The sequence below is a fragment of the Athene noctua genome, chromosome 18 (genome assembly GCF_965140245.1).
Source record: "Athene noctua chromosome 18, bAthNoc1.hap1.1, whole genome shotgun sequence".
NCBI classification, from domain to species: domain Eukaryota; kingdom Metazoa; phylum Chordata; class Aves; order Strigiformes; family Strigidae; genus Athene; species Athene noctua.
The window spans coordinates 7709668-7732901 of record NC_134054.1 but is presented as its reverse complement, the minus strand read 5'-3'; the positions used below and the strand labels follow the sequence as shown (position 1 = coordinate 7732901).

General features: G+C 52.3%; 3 protein-coding genes across 5 annotated transcripts in view; all 3 read right to left on the bottom strand.

Annotated features, from left to right (window-relative positions):
• Positions 1 to 1809: 1809 nt before the first annotated feature.
• On the bottom strand, positions 1810 to 13427 carry MYCBPAP (MYCBP associated protein). 3 transcript variants are annotated; one of them, XM_074922104.1, is made up of 19 exons: positions 13325 to 13427; positions 12468 to 12589; positions 11723 to 11882; positions 11519 to 11622; positions 10849 to 11023; positions 10420 to 10535; positions 9557 to 9707; positions 9182 to 9297; positions 8397 to 8497; positions 7629 to 7737; positions 7094 to 7283; positions 6390 to 6577; positions 5678 to 5824; positions 5212 to 5496; positions 4249 to 4370; positions 3402 to 3517; positions 2788 to 2921; positions 2420 to 2599; positions 1810 to 1950 (listed from the first exon to the last, which is right to left on the bottom strand). In XM_074922104.1, exons 1-19 carry the CDS (start codon positions 13386 to 13388, stop codon positions 1852 to 1854), a joined length of 2679 nt encoding a protein of 892 aa, XP_074778205.1. In that variant the 5' UTR covers positions 13389 to 13427; the 3' UTR covers positions 1810 to 1851. The 3 variants fall into 3 exon arrangements, with proteins under 3 accessions (XP_074778205.1, XP_074778204.1, XP_074778206.1); XM_074922103.1 differs by having other exon boundaries at positions 1816 to 2599; XM_074922105.1 differs by having other exon boundaries at positions 1816 to 2536.
• Positions 13428 to 13658: 231 nt separating this feature from the next.
• RSAD1 (radical S-adenosyl methionine domain containing 1) lies at positions 13659 to 16154 on the bottom strand. Its single transcript, XM_074922406.1, has 9 exons — positions 15990 to 16154; positions 15428 to 15561; positions 15141 to 15345; positions 14701 to 15066; positions 14535 to 14598; positions 14278 to 14425; positions 14146 to 14200; positions 13965 to 14068; positions 13659 to 13890 (listed from the first exon to the last, which is right to left on the bottom strand). The coding sequence occupies exons 1-9, from the start codon at positions 16152 to 16154 to the stop codon at positions 13662 to 13664; spliced, it is 1470 nt and encodes a 489-aa protein (XP_074778507.1). The 3' UTR covers positions 13659 to 13661.
• Positions 16155 to 18405: 2251 nt separating this feature from the next.
• Positions 18406 to 23234, bottom strand: part of ACSF2 (acyl-CoA synthetase family member 2) — a 37359-nt gene continuing 32530 nt past the window's right edge. The window contains exons 11-16 of the mRNA XM_074921782.1: positions 21266 to 21373; positions 20974 to 21125; positions 20381 to 20522; positions 18949 to 19059; positions 18692 to 18760; positions 18406 to 18604 (exon numbers count right to left, since the gene is read on the bottom strand). Of these exons, the coding sequence (XP_074777883.1) occupies positions 18554 to 18604; positions 18692 to 18760; positions 18949 to 19059; positions 20381 to 20522; positions 20974 to 21125; positions 21266 to 21373 (633 nt within the window). The 3' untranslated portion in view covers positions 18406 to 18553. The remainder of the gene's footprint in view (positions 18605 to 18691; positions 18761 to 18948; positions 19060 to 20380; positions 20523 to 20973; positions 21126 to 21265; positions 21374 to 23234) is intronic.

The following is a 23234-nucleotide window of genomic DNA, read 5'->3' as shown; positions in this document are numbered from 1 at the left end:
TTCCATGGTACGTGACTAACCTGAAACTCCTCTCTACCTTTTTTCATATTAACAAGTTTTCCTGTGAGTAAAGGTATACACAGAGCCTGGTTTCTATAGGTTGGACCGGAGGCATGGACCTTGTAAATGGCCTTTACCTCCTTGTAAGGTAAAGCTACCAAATAAAAGCATTCCAGCCTTTGAGACAATCACGTTGCCTCTATAACGTGCAGACTCCCTCTTGTCTAGAAACAGATGGTTCGAGCTGTTTGAGTTGGGCATATTCACAGGCTGATAATCATCTCCAGGGAGGCAGGAGCTATTGTCAGAGCCTGTGAGACACACCCCAACTTCAGGCCTTTTTCCTTCTAATTCTCAAAATGTTGCTGAAATTCTCACTGCAGGAATGCTGAGCAGAGACATTCCCTTTTTGTGGGTTCATGCCCGCTAAGCAGAAGGGGTTCCTGGCTGCCACAGAAGCCAAAGTGCCTCCCTGCACCCCACTAAGAGAAAGCATCTTGAAACGTGAGGGGCCTCACCTGGCAGGCAAAGAAAATAAGCTTCGCTTTGCCATGGTGCTGCCAGGAGCCAAGGGGAAGAATATATCCTCTCCCCAGAGACAGCACACGAGTTAAAATGAGAAAGCAAAAGAAAACAGTTCTGCCAAAGGAACAGTTATTTTGCACTACGTGCAGCTCCAAGACGCGTGTCAGCATGGCTGCCAATGTAAAAGAGCACACGCCTGAGGCACGCACGCGTGGTGCAACGGCGCAGCGACGTACAGAATGTGTAACAGCAAGGCTCGGCGCGGAGAGGCATCTGCTGCCCAAGAACCCCAAAGGTATCGCAAACCTCAAATAACAATCTACACTGATGTCATTTGGCTATAGGGCCAAAGCCTGTCTGGGGAATGCTGCCCAGCTGCTCCAGCAGGGAGACGGCGCTTTACTGACACACGCCGGGTCTCTCTCGCTGCCAGGTCAAGAGAGACCCTGCACCCAGCTGGCTCTGCCGGGGAAAGCTGCCCCCACCCGAGAGTGGGCGACACTCAGACCTGGGCTGCCTCCACAAAACGCTCCCTTCCAGCTGTAGTGCACAAGGGAGCCCAGACAGAAAGTGGTGATAAACCCAGACACACACACAGGCTGACAAGAGACAAGGACGGGTGGCTCCAACACAAGACATAACCATACCCACAATATTTATGGCGTGCATTTCACTCATTTTAATTCAAGAGTAATTAGTCTTGGAAGGAAGCAAGTAAGAGTTGGCTCAGAATGGGGCATGGGTGCACTGAGCTGGATGGAAAGGGATGGTAAGATCAGCACAAGAAGTAAACTCATGTGTGCAAAACTAGGGAGGGTGGCACACCCCCTGGGATAGTGCGTTTTCACAGGGATCCTGAATGCCTCAGAAAAGCTGTCAGCAAGTCCCAAGAGGAGACAGGACAAGCAGTCAAGAAGATCAAAAAAGGGATGGATTTTTCTAAGTTACTGCCCTGATACTTGGATTCACGAGTACAAGGGACACTCTCTGCTCACTCACCTGCTAGTCAAACAAGACTGAGAATTAAAGAATAAGACATACTTCATGTTGACTGGTGCTTTTAAATTCTTCTTCTTTAACAGAAATGCCAGTATTTTCTACTCTTAACAGTTTCTGAGGCTGTGATATTTCTTGCCTTGTCTCTTCTTGGCAAGCAATCATCTGTAGCAGTAACAGATGATCTAGCAATAGTCTTGCATCACAGCATGTCAGAAAAGAGACAGCCCAGTATTTGTAATCAGTGCATCACTTCAGAAAGAAAAACCTCCACTTGATCTGTGTAAATATGGTTATTTATTTATTTTTTAAAAGTAAGTCTATTTCCAGTTAAAGGGCTTCTCTCTCCCAATTTAGAGCACCTTTGTTCTCTAGTTCCTCAAATAAAGAAACCATTTTGCTCACCATTGAATCCAGCAGCCCATAAACCTACAGCAGAAATTAACAGAAGGTAGTTGCAGTGAAAACACGTGAAGAAATCCTGATGATGAGACTGACAGGCAGATGGCTTCTCATGCACATTAATGTACGGGCACACACACAGCCACAGAGAAGTGGCTGCCTGCTAACAGTACTTAGCTCTAGTAATAACTTTCCTGGCTGTGAAGTGTGTTTAACGTTATCCGAGATACAATTAATTCTGCTGATCCCTCAAGAGTCTACAAGCATGTTAAAGACATCCCAGATAGAAATCCCGCATGTGATGGCTGGATTTATGGTAAGATTCCAGACTGGAATAAAGGACATCTTTCTTTGTATTTCACACTTACCTTGCTACAGAATTAGACACGTTTGTCAGTTTTGTGGCTTTAACAAAATGCTTACCTCTCCACCTAAGCTTCAGTGTAACCTTACAACAAAAACAAGAAAGGAAGAGGTAAGTTTTGGTGAGACTCACTTCAATATAAAGCTTTTCCTGGTACGTCCCAAACAAAATAGGGTCCATCTCCTCCTGAGGAGGTTCTACTCCATCTGTAGTTACAGCTTCCTTGGACTGTACTCCCTCTTTCATCTCCTGTGATGAAGTAGAAGATTTCAGCTTTTTCTCATCTTTTAACTTTCTGCTGCTTGGATATTGCTATTCAGGGACAGACCAAAGATAAGTGTCACAGGTCAGAACCCCTTTGAGATTGTTGCAAGATGCACCTCCCAGAAACTGCACCTCTTTCACTGGGTTGGAAATCAGCTCAAACTCAGGATACACCACCTCAGAATGGATCACACTGTCCCCAGCATTTAGGTTTCAACAGGCATCCCAACACATACCTCTTTCTCTTTCCCTGCTGTCTTTGTTGTTCTTTTTTTGCCTCCTTTATCCTTACTACCATATGACTTTCTCTCTTCTTTCCTAGTGGTTATTCTGTCTTCCTTTTCACCTTTTATAAGTTGCTTTACTTCCACTACAAAAGAAAGAATTTCAATCACTCAAAAGCAACGTTTTCACATCCAGGAAGACAAGCCCTCTGCACTCACGCAGTGGAACTGTATTACTTTTGCAATGTATTTTCCTTTTTTTATTAATCTGAGCTGTACTGCACTGAAAAACAATACTTTGAAGAGTACTTTGTTTAAATAAGGCATGAACAGGTCTCAGATGTGTATCAGTACAAGCCTGAGATAGGCTTTTCTGGGTTAGTCTGTGTGAAAACCATGGCTACATCTACCTAAATTAAAAGGCTTATTTGTGCGGTGGTTTTTTAGTGACACCAAACCACAGATCACAATTAGTATCACAAAATCTGCCATTTTTTCTGATGCATTTTCTTATAGAAACTTCGATGGACAACTGCTGAAATTGCCATTTCCGTTGAAATTCAGCATGTCTTCTGGATTTCCAACAGTACACAGAAACTGGTTCCTGTGCTAAAACTACCATTTACCTGTTTCCTCTGGAACAACATCTACATAGGTGTCCTTCTCAGGCAAGCCAAGCAGGGATCTCAGCTTCAGAGAGTGACTCACCAGACTATCAATTGTTTCGCGCCACAGCTGGAGGCTGAGGAAAGTATCAGAGTTAGAAGGGAGACAGCACAGCAACTGCCATCTTGTTTTACCCTGTGCCAGGAGGGAAGACACCTTACAGCTGAGAGCTGCTCTCTCCAACTAAACCAATAAAATAGCAACCACCATCTACAAACCAGTGCAGAGGGAAGCTAAATTACTTTCCTCATGTTAGAACCTTCCGAGGTCTCAACAGTTTGCAAATCATTGGGCTCATATAGACCCATAAATATTACTGTGAAACTAGATTTCCTGCTCTTCAACATGACACGTTGGTAAATCAGCATCAACTTGATCTCTACACTTATCGAGAAGAACCTGCATCCTTCTGATTTAGAAGCAACTAGAAGCTGTTGGTATGTTTACAGTCTGAAAGCCTGAACAAAGAACAGAGAGACTGTATGAGGAAAGATATAGTTATCTGAGTAAAAGGGTACAGAAAATTACCCAAAGGTTTCATAGACTAATCTTGCCAGAAATAATCTTGTATACTTCCCAAAATTACATGAATTTAAAATTCTAAACTTATCACCAGAAAAAAAAAAAAGGCATTTCAGTCCTAGACAGCTGCTACAATTAACCTATAAAAAAAACCCTCAGAGAGTAAAGACGACTTCTAGACCTCGTAATTATCTGCACTCTGAATCACAACGCTTGCAACAGAGCTTGCTAAGGCTGTTGGTCACATGACGCATTTACAAGCTTTATCTTGCAAAGGTAACGCACCAGGTTTGATACAAAAGGTCTGACTGAGTTGGCCTCTGTTCAACACACAGCTCCAGTGCTGCCTTATTGAGCTGGGTCAGTGCTTCTTCTCGCTGCTCCTCCGTGGGGATCGACTTTATAGCCTGATGTGAAAGAAAACAGAGTTCATGGAGCACGTCTCAGACTTCATTCCCAATTATCTGGACGCTGAGCTCAACAGAGCACACCACAGCTCTCTTCCAGGACACCAGTCTGAAATCAGGCTGCACTGGGCACTTACGCACCCAGGCGTGGCCTCCTGTGCGGCTGGGATTTGGCCAAGGTGCACACACACACCCCACGATCTGGGGAGCAATCCCAGGCCCCCCAGTTAGATTCACAATAAGCCCCTTTGCAACTTCACAGGTGTGCTGGAGAACAGGGACTCTAGCGAGCTAGAAGGCATCAAAGTAAAGATTAGTTATAAAAGGAGGAGAGGTTTCCAAGAGAGCACTACAGAAAAACTGTGCTGACAGAACCCAAACCACTCTTGCTTTAATCTAGGGAGGTCTGCACTTTATCCACAGTCTGCCAGGGGTGTCCCCTTAAAGCTCTGATGAAGAGGAAGGACCCTCTGAGGAGAGAAGCCCTCGGGGAGGCCACAGGAGGCTGCAAGATTAGCTTGCCCACTGCATTCCATCCTGGGATGACAGAAAACTAACAGGGGAAGAGCTTAAAATATCTATTACATTGTGTGGCTCTCTTTTCTTCTTCACACAACAGCCCTCAAAGTCTCTCTTGGGAATCTCTTTACAAGAGCACTGAGGGTGTGGTCAGCAGAATTGAAGTTCTTTTCTGCGACACACATCATAAACTATCTCTAACTCACAGCACATGGGAAGCAGACCTTTGGGTAGGCCCACGCTGGGGTAGACCAGGCCATTTGTAAGGAAAATGAAAACACCATCAGCTTGTCATAGCACTAGAGGGAACAGGGGTGACCACCTGCTTAAAGTCCTCCAAGGAGAGGTTCCATCCCGAGGAGCCCAGTTCTTCCTCCTCCACGTTCACCATTTGACTCGGAGCCTCCTCGAGTGTGTTCTTCCAAGCTGGGAGCTCTGTGGTGCTGCTTGGATGGGGAAGAGCCTCCGAGGCCCTCTCAGGGTACTGCACGGCCTCCCCAGCGCTCTCCTGGCCCGAGGGCACCTTCTCCTCAAAGGCTGCAGGAACAGTCACATGCTGTCTCCACAGCTCATGCAGCTGCTTTACCACTCCATGCTGATAATGCAACTGTGATAATGGGGAAAAAAGGTAAATAGTGAAATGAGCTATGTCTTTCCTCTACAAACCAAGTTGTTAAAGCCACCATGGTGAACTATGCCAGCCTCCAGAAACCCAGGGACACACCAGCCCCATGGGTCTTCCCTCCCTGCTCTTTCAGTTGCGTAGCCCATCAGATAGCAAACATCACCTCAGGATTCTTCCTGTGAAACAACTCCTCCTCTGTGACACAGGCATCCACAGGAGATGGGGTACGCTCCGGGGTCCGAATTCGGAGAAGAAGTTCCTTCAGACTCTCTGCTACTATGGCAGCAGCCTCTCGAGCAGCCAGATCACTCTGAGGCACCACAACAAGAACAACATGCGTGAGTCCCCATTCCACAGACAGAAAAACCAACAAATTCACACCCACGCTAGTAACCACATGTACACGTTATATAGGGTTTCAAGGGCAAAAATAGCTGCAAACCCTGCAAAGCAGAACAATATTTAAACAGCTTTTCAAAGAAACCGCACAAATCCCCCCCATACTATACTTTTCAAAGCGTGGTGTAATTTTCAGTTTATACCTTAACTGCTATCATAGCGTACAACACAATCCCATCTCCACTAAACAACTAATGAAATTCATTACCAACAGAAAATTCATTCTTTAAAGGACCGATGTGAACAGTTTAGGAGACACATCATGTCTTTATTAACCGCATTACAATAGACTGTGGCGTTCTTTCATTTTATTTAGCAAACCTGCTCAAGTATGTACAGATGTTCTGTAAATAATCATCTCGCTCTCAGCTCTAATTGCATAGCAATAAAAATACCATGTCATCCACTCCCACCCTTACCCTCTATTTGCATATTAAGTTCAAAGATCGCAGTTACCCAGTTACATGCCTGGTTACCTCCAGTTTCTCTCTGAAGTCAGCCAATTTATCCTCATACACAGCAATTCCCCAAAGGGTCACCTGCAGCAGAGCTCCTCCTAATAACAGAGGATGTGTCCTAAATTCCCAGGACTCGCTGAAAATGCCTGCTCTCTCTGACTTGAAAAGAAAGAAAAACTTCCTTGTTTCTCCAGGCAAAATTACACCTGAAATAAGAGAGAAAATGCATCGGTCTGCAAGAAGCCACCTGGTTAACTTGACACTTTTCCAACCCTACTCCAAGTGTGCTTATCTCTGTACAAGACTCTTTCCCCATAGCTTAGCTGGTTATCACACTTCATCCAGCTATTTTTCTCCCTCCAGATTTACTCCCAGTCACCATGTTACTGATGTTATTTCCACTGCACGTTCCTTTTACAGCAAGCTCAGTAGTCTCTCTAGCCTATTATGCCTGGTTTGCCATCAAAAAAATTACTCACTTCTCAATATTCCACCCATTTACATTCAGAATAGGAGCAACCTCCTTTCCTTTAAGTCCCATGAAAGCGATCTGCCTCGCACACCTCTTTTGGTGTGAGTCAGCTCTGACGCCAGGGCGGCTTCCTAAGAAGAATGACCCAGCAGGCTTGCTCTGCCCTTAGTCAGACTCTGCATCTCAGATAACTCCTGGATATGTGCTCTCTGGCCTATGTACAAAACTCTCAGATCAGCAGCTCTCATACCTGGTCTGGTATCAAAGTAAAACCACTGCATCCTCTTCCCCCTGGTTTCCCTGGAGGGAATCTGCTGGGGAAGCCTCATCCAGTTATACCAGACAGCAGCTGTGCCATTATTGCTCACTGTCAGGTAGCTTTCAGCTTTCTCACCAGCCAAAGTCTCAAAGGTGAGCCGGGCAGCAATGCCAATTTCATCCTACAAGGAGAGGAAAAAGACAAAGATAACAATTTCTACTCTCTGGCAGGATTTATCCTGCTTGAAGTCATATCACAAATAAGGGGTTGAGCCATGCTAGGAGAACTTGTAAGGCAGGTCCAGTGAAGCAGCCATTATACAGAGAGAGCCTGGGAATCTGAGCCTCACCACCAAGAGAGCAACCCCTTCTGTTTCTAGATCTCTCCAGAGCAAATGTAGCGATCCCCTATTGTGCTTGGAATAAATCCCCCATTCTCTGGCCTGGGAGTGACTCTCATTGTACAGCTGGGACTTTGGAACTCAAGCAGGCTTAGCTTGACTAAACAATAAGAAGTGCACAATTACCCTGTGAGAAGTGGTGCAGTTGATCCAACGAGCAGGCTGGCCACAGAAATCTAAAGATGGACCCAGTACTGCTTCTGGAACCACATCGGGGTAGTCCCCTAAGGAGTCACTGTGAAAGAAAACAAAAGCCAGCGTTTTCGTGGAGTGAAACCCAGAGAGGGGAGAACCAGGGGTGATTTACAAGACTCTATAAGAAATAACCCCAACTAATGCTTTCCCACATAGTCATCTCCTTAGGGACAGAGCCCTGCAGATGTGGTAAAGGCCAGCTGGCTACTTGTCACCAGCAAGGAGGGCAGGACAGCCACAATATTAAAGAAATGATACCTGCCTAAGGAAGGCTGAGGGTACATCACTGAGTAAGGAGAAACAGCCCTCAGGCTGTGCCTGTTACAGATGGACAGGACAGGGAAGAAAGGTAAACTGATGACGGAAGTGGAAGGCTGGAAAAAGACAACCAGATGGAGGTCATTCAGAGCAGAATCCACACCCTGCCTAATGGAAGCTCTACAGCCACACAGAGGGAAGGCTGGAGGAAGGGCCTCAAAAAAACCCACTTTTCTCTGATTTTTACTGCTTAGGCATGAGGCCCCAGGGCACAAGAGAACTGCTTGATTCCTAAATCTGGTGACTTTAGTATCTGAATAAGCCTTTTATTGTGCCCCAGTGGAGACTCCTCTGTATTCTGGATAAGAATGGTTAAGGATACCCTAAGAAACTGATGTACATACTCCAAATTCTTTATTTCTGACATGAAGTAAAACTTACAGGGTCTCTGACTCTTCCGAAGTGGTGGAATGGGGAAGAGGCTCTATTGAGACAGATGTGAAAGGCTGCCCTTTACCGATCACCTCCAGTCCATCCAGATCCTGGACATACAGAAAAATGACCAACTCATGATTTCTCTTTTTATATAGAAAAGAAGTTAAAATAGCAGACAAACATAGCAACTGAAAACAGTACAGTGAAGTTCAGATATCTTGCTCCTACAATGGTTTCTAGAAGCATCCAATGTTTAAGAGATGAGGAAGAAAGTGATTCTGGGTCTCCCAAAAATCCTAGATGACTGCACTCCCCACTACAAATGATGCATGGATGGGAAAAGTCTCCTTCACACACATTTCTCAGCCCAGAGCCAGGTTTCAGAAAGAAAAATGTGAGGTTTGTTCAGTTTGTAAGAGGAGGGGCTACCTGCTTTCAGGGGATTATTTCAAATGCGTGTCTTCCACATGGGTAAAGGTGTCTTCCCTCTGCCCTGAGGCACTAAATCGAAGTCCTACACCAGTACTTGGCAGGGTTTTTTATTGCCTAGGTCTTGGCAGCTGCATGCTGCTGGTTCAGGGTCCTATTTTCCATGCAACATGCAGGGAGGCCAGACAACTCTTTCTTGGGTGTAGCTCTTTGGAAATGGGGGAACTTCCAAGATAAGTACTGTAGGGCTAAGTTATAGATTCCTATGCTTTTTCAGATCCAGCTCTTGGCAATTTTATGTTACACTACAGCATCTGACACAATAAGAGATGCAAAGAATATACTCACTCCTCTGGTCTTACCGGCTTATAAACATCTAGCTCCTCTAGGACAGATTTTAGCTCCTGTCGCCGGTGTTTCAGGAAAAGACTCTTATCCCAGGTTAGATGGAAAGGAATCCTCTTCGGAGGCTTTAGACCTGTGGAGATGCCCATACAAGACCTCACTGTCTACATACCCACATGCCCATTAATTTCACTCTCCGCCAAATTTTGGTCTCATTGTGTTTTAAAGAGGAAATCCAACAGATGACCAGGAAGTAGCTTGTGCTGCAGCTGTCAGAAGGGACAGCTATAACGTAAGCCTCTCTACTCACAGGAGTCACTTTTTCTTTCTGCTGCTCCCTCCACACTCGTACCCTGTTTCTGTGGGATCACCTCTCTGCGGTGTTCCCTTACCTGTTTCCATCTGGACAGTGTGAGGTTTCCCCACACGAGTGACTGGCTCAGGGCAGCCACGTTCTCGCTGCGTCAGTGTCATCGTCAGGCCGGTGAGCTCATCTCCAATACGCTCGGGCTGGCTCCAGAACTCGCTTCCTCTTCGGTAGCCCTAGGGTGGAAAACAAGGCTCCCACTGACACTTTCAGAGGCGTACGGTTGCCTGCTATTTTCACAGGGACTAAAAGCTAAAAGGAAGGAGTCTAGCTCTGCTTATACAGATATTTTAAAATTCTATAACATCACTTTCTGCAGAGCAAGATAAAATTTCTATCAGCTGCTGTCAAAGACAAAAGACAACATTCTTCTAGCTAGTGCTACATGAAGGTTGAATGATATTAAAATAATGCCTGACAAATGCAAATTCTGTGATAGTGCTATAAATGTAAAAAAAGCATTAACATAGGATACCCCCATAATTCTCCTGACTTACCCCTACCCCTTTCTCCATGGCAATAGCTAAAATTCAAGCCTGAAGCTATAAGATCTTTCTGTCCCTGGAACAGCAATTGCAGCACATCCCTGTGCCACTTCCAAGTGCATGACAGCCTTTGGGGATAATCAAGAAATGGCACTTGCCCATAGACACATTAACAAGGAGCCAAAGCACATCACCAGTTTCCTCAGACTAGTATGGATAGCACAGTTCATGTGTTGATTTTTAAAGTCACTGAAAGCTCTGCTTGCACACTAGGTTGAAGGACCTAGAGTGGTTTTGATAAATATGTAATGACAGGTCTTTGGAGATGTTACTCATAACGCCCATGTCTTAGCTCTTGCAGGAGAGCAGGGCAATCAGGACACGGAGGAAGTAGGGCACTCGCCTTTCCAGGAAGCAGGGCAGGGAGACTCCAGTCAATGAGGTCACGTTCTTCCTGGATTTGCCTGTAATCCTCTGAGCTGCTCATCAGCAATTCATTCTCTGGCCTCTGAAGAATTTCTATAAAGAAGAAACATCTAATCATTAGTGCTGCACTTCGGGGCACAGCTATTACCCCTACTATTGTTCACATGTAACCCCCTTACACTCTCCCCCACCAAACCCACTGTCCTTCCCCCAAACAGAACACCAGCTCACCTCCCCACAGCACCCAGGGCCACCAGCACTAGCAGTGGGGAGCTCTGAGAACATGGAAGTAGACTGCAACGGCAACAGGATTAACCCCAGTCAGCTACAACTGTTACAGTTTGTTGTGGTTCCAAACTCCCCCATCCGCACAGATTTCACAGAACAAGGCCTCAGCTCTTCCTACCTCCCAGGTATTTCTCCTGCTTTTTCCTGATTGCCATATTATGGTGCCAGTTCTGGAGAGCTTTGTGCTCTGCTAGTGGGGTCTGATGAACGGTTTTCTTCTTCTCTCTTCCATGTTCTTCTTTTAAAGCTGCTGCAGTAACATCTGGATGAGAAGCCTCAATAAAGTCTGCTATCTGAAGAGAAAGGAAACGTTAAATTAACCTCTATGCACACACAGCCACCATGAAAATGGGAGAGGGAAAAGAATTCTCCAGGCTGACAGTATTTTTACCTTATTACTCTGAGAGGAACAAAAACAGGGCACTACGAACACACTCAGAAACAATGGAAAGATTTATCTGAGTAATTAGACTCGAGCAATGGCATTGCTGCAACACCAGCCCTTCCCTTGCAAGCCTGACGCCATCAGCAGAAACACATATGGAAGAGGAAGCCTCTGTAATTCTTCCCTCCATGACCTCGTCCTGCACACAGGGCTTTAAAACCTGCTGGTGCAGTTTCTCTGAAGGCAAGCCCTTCCTGCAGAGTATGACAGGCTGGGAAAACCACACCTCAGGCCTGACCTGTTCCTGATAGGTGCTGAAAAGCACCAAAAGGTACTGTAGGCACTGCACTCCACCTCTAGAAAAGTGCCGCACAACAGCATTTTCCCAACTTTACAAACCAACCTGAGTGTTCCCTCTAGCCAAGGCTTCCATCCTGAACTCCTGGAGACTTCCCAAAATGTGATGGGGGAGAATCTCTTCACAGCCATTGCCAAGTAGTCTCGGTCCTACAGTACACGCACAAAAAAAACCCAATCCCAGATCACATCACTAAACTAGGCTCAGCAAAATCAAAACCCAACAATAAGATGTGAAGTTTAACCCTACCAGAAAAAGTCAGTGGTTCGCTGGGTGCCTTTGGGAAAGCAGGATGTGCTACAAGGAGATGTGCTGCCTTCTTTGCCTCTTTGGGTTGATATTTTCGAACAAGGTATTTCCTCCTTACTGGAATTCTCCCAGCATCATGGGGAAGGTGTGGAGCATGGAGCTTCAGAAAATAAACAGTCACAATGCAATTAGGTACATAATGACTCACCTTCATTCCTTCTGATCCTTCTAGGATATGCAGAGAAGTCATATCAGTACAGGCGGTTCCTCCCTTAAGGGGCACGTTACACAACCGTGGAGATACCAGCTTAGTTACTGTCATACTCTTCTGGACTCTGCTTTGTAACTGGAGCAGGGAAATGAGAGTTTTAAATCACTCTCCCAAGTTTTCTGCTGTGTCACTTGGTGTCAGATGCTTACACTCACACAGTTTGACCTGAGTTTTGGAAAGGACACCATGATAGTTACTAAACCACTTAAGAGCAGAAAGTTGGTAACGTAACTTTGAAGAGGCAGATGACTTACTCTGCTATTTCAAAAGACTGCGTAAGGGTCAATAATCCTTTACTTTTAGCAACTGAACCTGATGATCTGACAAGTCATAAAAATCAGGACACACAAAATGGAATGAGAACTGAATTCCAAGAGTGGGTTTCGGTTTAAGTAAATGGACAGCACCCTCTGTTAAACACGCAAAATGAGAGTGTCAGCTAAGGTAGCTGTTTCTGTCAGGAAAGATACATACTTTTTCCAGGTCTTCCACCTTAATGGCAAGTGCCTGGATGTCATCTCCTTGCAGAACACACGAAATGGGCTCAGGCTCTTCTGCAATTGTTGAGGACAGTTCATATGTCTTTTCCTTTTTGTCTGAAAAACAGATGAAGAGACGTCCTCTTCAGTCTCCCAAGGAAACACCATTATCCTCCTTCAGCCTGGTTATTCATTTCCAGCTGTGTTTGGAGGTTGGGGTTTTTTTAAGGTTGCAAAGAGCAATTAAATTCAGCATCTCTTATAACTGGGAAATCAAACTCTGAGAAGCTACAAGGACCAAAGTGGGTCACTAGGATTCAACTGCTTGATGCTTTCTTCTAGAGGAGAGACAAGGGATGTGATAAATACAGCCTGGGCTTCCTGCACGTGGGAGAACAAACTCCTGGAAAGTTTCCTACTCCAGCTGCAAGCACAAGCACACAGCCTCCCCGCACGGCTGCACGACACCCGCCAAGCACAACTCAGCCAGCGACTGGATTTTCAGAAGCCCCTAAATAGCAAAATAGCTCTTAAATAGTAAATCCCCTGCAGAGGCAGGCACAGGCCGCCACCGGGCAGGGCCACAGCCGATGCAATCCCACCGGGGATTTGTTTCTCCCCTCATCCTTAATCTGCAACGTTCCTTGACACGCGTGGAACCTTTCCAGGTTAAAAAAAAAAAAATAAAAAATAGATGGAGGGGGGAAGTCACGGTTCATGGTGCACGGCCCGGGAGCGCCGGGGATCCCCAGGCCGTGCGAGCAAGCCCCGGGCCGTGCCGAGGACACAGCCAGCCCCGGGGCTCGGCCGCCAGCCGCCGCTGCCCCAGCCGCGCCCCGCGTTGGGCCGTACCGGAGGGGGCGCCGGGCCGGGGCTCCCGCCGGGCCACGCCGGGCCCCGCTCCACGCCGCCGCATCCCGCCGGCCCGCTCCGCGCCCGGGCGCCATGGCAACACCGCCCGGACACCACCGAGAAGCCGCCCGCACCGCCTAGAGAGGCCGCTCCCGCCGCGACTCTATGGTACCGCTTCCGGAGGGCGGGACAGCGGCCCGCGCTGCCCTGTCGGAGCGCTGCGCATGCGCACTGCGGCAGCGGCCTAGCGGGGCCTGCAGCGCCCGGGCGGGGCCCCCCCACGGCCGGGTACCGCTGCTCCCAACACCCCTGACAGCCGGCACGCAGCTCTCACTTTTTATTCTGCACCGCTGCCGCCCGCAACGCCGGCGTGCCCCGCAGCCTCGCCCCCGGCCCTGTCCCCCGTCGCGCTCCTCCTCGGGGCCCCGCTGCCGTAGCCAGGCGCAGCTCCCTGGGCAGGGTGCGCCGGGGCGGCTGGCAGGGCCCAGCGGTGCTGCAGCTGGCAGAGCAGGGCGGGCAGCAGGGAGTCCAGCAGGGCCAGGCCTTCCCACGTGCACCGCAGGCCGCTGCGAAAGAAGAGGTGGCTGAGCCCTGGCTCCGCGTGGAAGCCCACCACCACCACGGCACCCCCGGGGCTCACCCGCCATCCAGGACCAGCCAGCCCTGCTGCTGCAGTGTCTTCGCTTCGCCCGGCACCCCGAAAACGGCCTCCAGGCTGAGGTGGGGGGAGAAGTGCCCCCAGCGCTGTGCGCCCAGGGCGAATTGTTAGCGATGGATCATTAGGTTGATGCTGGGTTCCCCCACGTGTGGTGGCTCCTCACCTCATGGGTGACGCCCTCGTCGGTGCGCAGCCCCAGGGCCAGCACCTCCTCCAGCCTGCGGGCACATGGAGAGCTGCAGGGTGCCATGGCAGGGGATGGGGTGTGGAGGGCGGGGGACACTCCTGTACTCACTGCTCCAGCGGGCTCAGCACCACCCGCCTCCTGGTGCCATGCCCGCAGCTCTGCACCTCCCGCATCCAGGCATCGGGCTCCAGTGTCTGGACACGGGCCTCCCGGCTGTGGCTGCCCTCGCCCCGCGGCACAAACCGCCCATGTGCCCCTGCAACAGTGAGGGGGGGGGGGGGGGGCGCACAACAATGGAGTTCAGAGAGCACACACACACCCATGCACACCCCCCCCTGCCAGCCCCCCTTGTCACCCCGACTTACCCGGCCCCACACCGATGTACTGCTCGGCCCGCCAGTACGAGAGGTTGTGGGTGCTGAGGGCGCCCTGAGGAAAAGTGTTGCATGGGATGGGGTGGGGGAACTGAGCCCCATCCTGTGGGGGGCAGGATGGCACAGGGAGGGGGGCATGGCATGGGGTGTACCCCACCTTCCTTGCAAAATTGGAGACCTCGTAGTGCTGGAAGCCAGCGGCCACAAGCGTGGCACGGGCTGTCTGGTACATGTCGGCCAGCAGGTCCTGGGAGGGTGCAGGCAGAGCCCCCCCCCAGACCTGTGCCGCCAACGCCGTGCCCCGCTCCAGCGTCAGCTGGTACAGGGAGATGTGGTGGTCACAGAGCCCCAGCGCTGCCTCCAGCCCCCGGGCCCAGGCACCCTGGCTCTGCCCCGGCAGTCCGAAGAGGAGATCGATGGAGGTTCGGCCGGGGAAGAGCCCTCGTGCCGCCTCCACAGCCCCCCGCGCCTCCGCCGCCGTGTGCTCCCGGCCCAGCAACCGCAGCTCGGCGTCGTCCAGCGACTGCAGAGGGAGCGCAGTGGCAGTGGGGGCCATGGGGGGCTGCGGGGGGCAGGACGGGGGAGAGCCCCTCTCACCTGGACGCCGACGGAGAGGCGGTTGATGCCGGCCGCCTTGAAGCCGGCGAGGCGCGGTGCGCTGGCAGAGCTGGGGTTCGCCTCCAGCGTGACCTCGGCGCCGGCGGGGAGGTGGGCAGCCCCCGCCACGGCCTCCAGCACCGCCGCGATAGTGCGGGGGCTGGCCAGGCTAGGGGTGCCCCCGCCGAAGAATACGGAGGTGACGCTGCAGGGCAGAAGGTGGGGAGGCTGTGGACAGGCACTGAGGGGCCCCGTGGCGCCCCCCCAAACCCCCCCCACGCACCCACCTCTGCACCTGGCTGAGGCGGAGCAGGGTTCGTGCCTCTCGCACCAGGCAGGCGCGCACGGCCGCCTCGTCCACCGCCGGCACCACGTACTTGTTGAAGTTGCAGTAGGAGCAGCGCTTGCGGCAGTAGGGCCACTGCGGGCACGGGGCACCGTGGGGGACGGGTGGGGGCACCCCACTTCGGGAAAGGAGACACAGCCCCACGCAGGTGCCCCAGCGCTCCCCACCTGCCCCAGGGGCACCAGGCGCATGTCCCGTGGGTGCCCCCGCTTCACGTGGAGACCCTCGCAGCACCCCCCACACGTGCACACCAGGGCCCCCCCACATGAGCCCCATGATGTGCGAGGCTGGGATGTCCCCCCGGTGCATGCAAGTCCCGGGGTCCTGCATGCATCCACGCGTGTGCAAGCCCCGGGGGTCCCATTTGTGCAAGTGCCGGGGTCCCTCCCCCTACGTGGGCAAGCCCCAGGTCCCGCGTGTGCACCCAAGTGTGCAAGCCCGGGTCCCCGTGAACACCCCCCGCCCCCCGGTGCGCGTGTACAAGCCCGGGGTTCCCCGCTCACGTGCACGTAGAGCGCGGCTGCGGCGGGGGCGGCCGGTGCCGGGGCCGGTTCCGGAGCCGGTTCCGAGGCAGGACCCGATCCCGGACCCCGTCCCGGGCCGCCCCCGCCGGGCCGCGCCGCCGCGATCGCCGCCGCCGCCGCCGGCCGCCAGCGCCGCCCCGCCATGTGGCCCCGCGGGCTGCGGCCCCGCCCCGAGGCGGGCCCCGAGCCTCGGCCGCCCCCCGGGGGCACGGCGGGGCCGGGGCGGTGGGGACGAGAAGGGGGAAGGGGCGGCAGAGCCCCTCGGTTCCAGCGAGATGGCGCGGGGGTGCGGCGGGGCCGATGTCCGTCCCCCACCCCCGGACACACGGTCCCGTCGAGGCTCGGGCACCCCCGGGACCGGCCCCCGCACCCGCTTCCCCCGGGCGCCCCTCGGGGCTGGCAGAGGGTTTTCCAGGTCAGGGGCTGCCCAGCGTCGCTGAGGAGGGAGCTGTGGCGTGTCTCCGTGCGGGATTGTGCAAACCCCGGGCTGACGGCCCCAGATACTAATTTTTTCTCTCTTCGCTCTATTAATAGCCGTGGAGAAGTGAGAAATAGCTACGACAAAGCCTGTGGCTGCAGATTCCTGTTTCCGGGCCAAGAGCGGGTAGTTCAGAGTAACCCACCCCTGACTCAAGCCTCCCACCCGGGGAAGAGCCCCCGCTGCCGGGATTTCCCGGCCGGCACCGAGGGCTATAAGAGCAGGACGCGGGTACCGGGGAGGGCAGAAGCCGCGGAGCTTGCGCGCAGCGCCGCCGAGACCATGCTGCCGGCCAGGAGCGTCGCTGGCCCTTCCCTTTACGTGAGTGTTTGCAGCCGGGGCTGCAGCGTCCCGCGGGGCGGGGATGGCCATGGGGCGCCTCGGGAGGTGCCCTGGCCGATGGGGGGGGGAAGCTTCCCGGGCACCCCGGCTCTGCTGGGGCTCAGCCCCCCGGGTGGGGCAGCAGAGCTCAGGGAGCGGGGATGGGGCAGCGGGGGCCTGTAGCCCGTGGTGCTGGCTGTGACTCCTGCTCGCTGTGTTTCTCGGCAGTGTGTCTACCCCCGCAAGCCACAGCTGACTCCATTTCTTACCAGCCGCCCCCCAATTACGGTGAGTACACTCCGGGCAGCACAGGGGTTGTGCAGAGGGTGGAGGCAGCAGGCAGGAACCCGAGGAGAAGCTCCTCTCGCTGCAGGCCTGTCCTGCACCCGGGTGAGTGCTGGGGGAAACGAAGGAAGGTAAAAAATCCCTCCCTAGACACCAGATCTACAGGTTCACTGCATCCAGCCTCGGGGCTGCAGCTGCTGTAACGTGTGTAACAGTTCCCTCTCCAGGAACGGAGGCTTAGAAGGGTCCTAAAACCAGGACAGGGAGGAGGAGACCTGAGTTTTGCTTGCACGCATCCCCTTTACTCCAGAGTGGGCGGAGGTGAAGCTGGTGAAACATGCTGGCACCAGTCCCATGAGCTGGAGGAACTTGCTGGAGAGACACTGTACAGAAAGGGTCTGACACAAACCATCCCACTTATTTTTTTCTTTCAGAAAGCAGGCACAAACAGTGGGCTTGTTGTCCACTTTGTCTGCTTCCATGGGTAGAGACCACAGTCCAGCTGGGAGATCCAGGATTGAAACCTCGCTGACACTTCACCTTTCTCCCCATTGCACCGTTTCCCCCCGCCTGCCGGAGGAAGCCCCAGGGTGGAGGTGGAGGCCCCGGCGCCAGCCCTGCTTGGGAAGGAAGCAGATGCCGGGAGGTCGGCGAGAGTTGGCAGCAACGTTATCCGCTTCCTGGCTGGGGTGGGACACTTCTGTCCGCAAGGAAGAGGAGCTCTGCTCTTCCCCTTCTCGGAGTAGTGTTTCATGGTTGGGAGGTACCAAATAACTCCCGTAAAATGCTGTCCCGGCGATGTTCTGCTTAATGCTGCCAATGGGACAGGAACTTTGGTATTTCTGCAAATCTTTACTGTCTGTCTTATCGAAAGCAACAAAATAAACAATGCCAAGTCTACCTCGGAGAAGTTTGTTGGGGACCAGGAGGGCCAGGGGAGGCGTGGGAACAGGGTGAGCTTTTCCAGCCAGCTTTAGGGAGCCCCTTCCTATCCAAAGTCTCACTCTCTAAAGCCCCCACCCCTCATTTCATGTTCCTCAGCTGTGTTATATGACCTAGGAGTCTCAGCAGCACCCAAGCAGAGAAGGCATTTACCTACCTTGGGAAGCCAGGCCAGGCTGTGATGACTTTAAAATATCAGTAAAATACCTCCCAGCATCAAGTCCTCTGAAATGGCTGCAGCCAAATTGCTCAAAGAGACGCAAGATTTTAAAGCCTTCATAAGGTCTTTCAGTAACCGGACAGAATTCTAGAAATAAGCATCCCTTCCTTACGCTGCAGTATTTCTGTTGGCAAAGAAACAAACCCAACTGGGAAAAAAAGGCGCTCTGTTTTATTAACTAAAAGGGCCATCAGCCTGATGTCACGGAGAGGAGGTCTCCAGCTGTGTAGCCCAAGGCACAGGTGAAAAGTTGAAGCAGGGCTGATTTATCCCATTTTTTGCTCTGCCTTCCTGAGCTCAGCACTGAAGGTGCTTCTCCATCTGCTCCCTTAACTTGTATTTCTGAATCTGGAATAAAGTGCAGAGAGGAAGAGGGACTCAGACAGGAGATGGGACAGGAGGCCAGGGCTCCTGCCCTGCCCCAGCCCCTCTTACCTTGCCTGAGACGGTGAGCGGGTACTGACTCACAAACACAACGTACCGTGGGATCTTGAAATGGGAGATCTGGGAAGAGAAAAATCAACCAGTACACAGCCTGCCAGGAACAGTAGCTGGCCCAGCTGGTGCTACCCAAGCCAGGACTGCCGGGGCTGGAGCCCCAGTTGCTCTAAATCCCTGGACTTCCATCTGCAAGTGCCCAGCAGCTGCTGGGCATACTGGTCTGGCAGAAAACTGAGGACTCGGAGACCCACCTTCCCTTTGCAGAAAGCTTTAATCTCTTCCTCGGTGCAGCCCTGCTCAGCCCTCACTCGGATGCAGGCGCAGATCTCTTCTCCCATCCGTGAATCCTTCACACCAACCACCTAGTTGGGACAGATGGATGGTGTGACCCCCCAGGACATCCCTCTCCTCCCACAGGGTATGTGTGCTGGCCCACGGTGCGAGCCCTGACCCATATCACGGGATGCTGGAGTCGTGTCATGGGGCTGTGTAAAGGCAGTTTGAGCTGCCTGACCATCCCACAGTGCTTTCTACATGACATCAAGCCCTCCTGGAAGGACGTCCCGACCATCTGCCAGAGGAAAGGTGGCAGAGCAGCCTGGGTGCCCAGACGCCAGCACCCTCCTTTGGTTTTGCAGTCACTGGAGCAAGGGCTGAGTCCGACCAGCCAGGGAGCAGCTCATTGTGAGTGCAACATGGACCTGTCGTCCCTCTGTGTGCTTCTGCATCCCCCCAAAATAGGACAACAGGTTTCACAACCAACAGGGAGACCTGTAAGGCTGCTGCAAGTGCTTTGGGATCTCCAGATGAAATGGCAGGAGAGGGATGAAGTCAAATTAAAGGGTTATTTGGAACCCTTATAATCACAGATCTTAATGGATCACTGCCTGTGACACCAGCAGAGGGGCTTCCCAGGCCTGATCTCTCTCTAAAGTTTGCTCATGCTATTTCACAAGAATCCTACTGTTATTCCCTGCTTTGAACCGGTATCTCAAAATCCTAGAGACACGTCGATCCTTTTGAGTCCAGAGCAGTGACATAAAGCCCTAGAAACTACATAAACAGGGCTGGTTTGCAACCCATCTGCACTGGGACTGTTCCAAGGAGAGATGCTAGCCTGGCACAGGCGCAACACTGACTAAATAACTGGTTTATTTATGGGGAAACTTGTCTGGCACAAAACCTGGAGGAGAACAATCCTAGCAGATTGGGAGCAGCTGCTCAGTGCTGCAAATCATTGCTGTCTTGCAAAGGGGTGAAACTAAGTCTCACTCCTCATCTCCAGGGACTTGTTGGAGGAGTCTTTTTGGATTTAGAAGTTTAGTAATTAATTATCAGTAAAAACTGTCCTTCCAGACTGCTTTCCAAGTAAGGATTTCAGAGGGAGCTATGAAAGTGGACAGGCAGGCTAAAACCTGAAAAGGAATGACAGTCACTACTTTGCAGACGTGAAGCTGGTGCAGAAGGGGATTGCCCAAGCCGATGTGCTCCGTGCCAGGAGCTCTACCTGCCCCTTCCACACCACGAGCCTCTCCCTCCCGCTTGACAACCAGTATTACACAGAAGCTGATGCTTGAAAGCAGGGGAAGACAGCCAGGTCCCAAGCAGCAGTCCCAGCAGCTTTACAGGATTCCCACCACAGGAACCATCGTTGCTCACCCACCCCACCTCTCTCCCGCTCACCTGGACCTCCTCAACCTTGGGATGGGTGTGGAGAAACTGCTCAAGTTCTGCTGGGTAGATATTCTCTCCTCCCCTAATAATCATGTCCTTGCAACGGCCTACAATTTTGCAGTAGCCGTGCTCATCCAGGCTCGCAAGGTCCCTGCAACGACATCACACTCCTCGTCCTGTCCCAGCCGATGCTCCCACCCAGCCTGGTCCGGAGGCCAGGTCAGGGGATCTGGAGGGTAACGGCTGAGATGCCACCTGAATATATGGAAGAGATCAAGGACCTCCTGCTAGAGCCAGACATGGCCATTGGCAGCGTCCAGACAAGCATCAGGTCTCAGGGGAGGCAACTCCTGCCCCTGCAGTGTACCCCACAGCCCCTCCATCACACCTGTAACAGACTATCCCCATCTCCAGGGACACTTGGCATGGAGAGATCTCTGCTAAAGGCTGTACTGGAGTTTCACAGACAGACCAGAGGGCTAAATTGGGTCAGTTTTCCCTAGTTTGGAAATCGCAGCCAAGGCACTCCCGTACACACCCATCCCCATCCAGCCTCACCCTGCAGGACAGACCGGGAGAAGCAGGGCTGTTTCCAGACTCACCCCGTCTTGTACCACTTCTCAGCAGTGATCACTTCACTCGTCTTGGCAGGGTCATCCCAGTAGCCCAGCATGACACAGTAGCCACGGATCTGAAGCTCCCCAGGAGTGTTGAGAGGCACAGGCTTCCCTGTTTCTGGATCCTCAATTTTTGCCTGCATTGGAAGAGAAGAAGGGCTTAGGAGGGGATGTCTGACCCAAACGGCATGCGCCAGCTCCAGCACCAGACAGGGAGGAGGGGCTGAGCTCTGCTGCAGGCAGAGGACACGGAGCAGGTGGGGAGGGTCACGGTCACCTCTGTGTGCGGCAAGATGCATCCCACTGTCTCAATTCTTTTGGTGATGGTGTCACTGGGGAGTCCCATGAAGGTGACAGGGCTGTTTTCTGTGGTCCCATAGGCAACCTGCAAACAAGAAAGGAGAAACACGCCTCAGGGGGAAAGGGGACCACACAGCTCCAGGCGTGGGAAAGATGAAGCTGGCGATGAGCACATGGGAGAGATTGGGATGGGAGGAAGATGTTCTCACAAGTCACTCGGGTCACAGGCAAGCACTGGTCTCCTGGCCCATGGATGGGGCTCTCCAGACACTCCTGCCAGAGAGTCCTGGAGAGACAGAAGCTCAAGCAGCACTGCACCTGCCTGTCCCAGCCTTCTTTGTTCCCACCACTGCGCTCCAGACGCCCACCACCCACAGCACTCTCGGTGTCTTGTATTTTTGACACCCCAACTACATTTCTTGGACCTCAGGATTCACCCTCCTCTTTTTTAACCTATGTCTCTCCAAGCCCTGGCCTGTTGACTCCCTACCATCTCTGCCAGGCACGGATCTTGCCTAGGTGCCCTTGCAGCCATCTACTCAAGGTGCTGAGTTCATCTTCTACAGCTCAGAGCACTTTGGACATTACTTTAGAAAAACCCTGGAGCCAGCAGTGGGCTCCTGTGGGAGACCACGTGTCCTGCAGCACAGCTGCTTGCTCCAGATCCTTTTGTGCAGACATCAGCTCCTGTAGCCCTCCTAAAGGCATCACGAGGCTGCACAACGCTCAGCGCAGCTGTACTTACAGACCGAAAGCCTCACAGCAGGACAAAAGCTTCTTGCTGTTAAACCTCCCTCACCGCTAATCCCAACAGCAGGCTCTGAGTCACCTCAGCTGAAGGTCACTTCTCCTCAGAGGAAAATTCCAGCTCTTTATGCCCAACTCAGTGGCTTGCCGAGACAACAGGAGCTGGGCAGGAGGTGCTCTGGGCAGCTCTGAGCTGCAGCAACAGCACCATTGCTGGAATTGCTGCTTCACCTCCAGCTCTCGGGAGCTGTGTTTCAGCGGTGGGACATGCTGGAGCACTGCTCTGGTCTCTCTAACCTGCTCAGCATGTCATGTGGCATCAGACAGGGTTTCTCTCCCACCCATTAATGTCACTGGTGGCTGCTTTGCTGGCAGAGCATGGCTGGGAAAGGGCCAATGCAGTTTGCTCCTTCCTCCTCCAGATCTTCAAAGGCTGATACGTGAGCAGCTCTGACCCACCGAATAGCAACAGGGCCCAACCATCTTCCTACAGCCTTGGCACTCAGATCTGGGTCATGCCTGTAGAGTAAATGCCCAGGTTCCATCGCTGGCTGCAAGGGCACATCTGCATGGTCAGGGCTTCTGCATGGAGCTCACCAAATTCCAGGCACTGTGCCCAAAATTAACGAGAGACTTTGCAAAGGGCTATGATGAGGCATCCTGAAAAAACACGCGTATATCCTGAACAAGCTATAGGTAATACTGGTGGGAGCACTTGGCGCTTTCTGCCGCTCGGGGATGCTGAAGGATCTCACGTCGGGCACAGTCTGTCATAACGGCTGATGCTCTTGTTTGACTACACCAGGGTCAGCGTGAATCCGAGCTGGAGATTTGCAGGAGCCTCCTCTTAGCCAGGAATCTGGAGGAGATGTCTCCAGGATGCCGCAGGGACCATCTGGTGCGAACTGCTCTGCTAGGAGCCTGGCAGCCCACAGGGAGCGACTGTAAATAGGCTTCTCCTACCAGACGCAATGATAGCTTCCCAGCCAGGGTGGAAACCTACAGCGTCTAATGCTCAGACAGGATTTCTCTCCCACCCACTAATACGAGTCCTGTGGCTGGATCAAATGACTGACGAGACACAAATCCAAGATCTTAAACACTTATTAAAAATCCCAGCGCCTTTGTTTTTTTGTTTTACTCTGCTGGATGAATTGCAATGTCGGTCCCAGGATCCCAGCCAAGCCCTGAGTCAACCC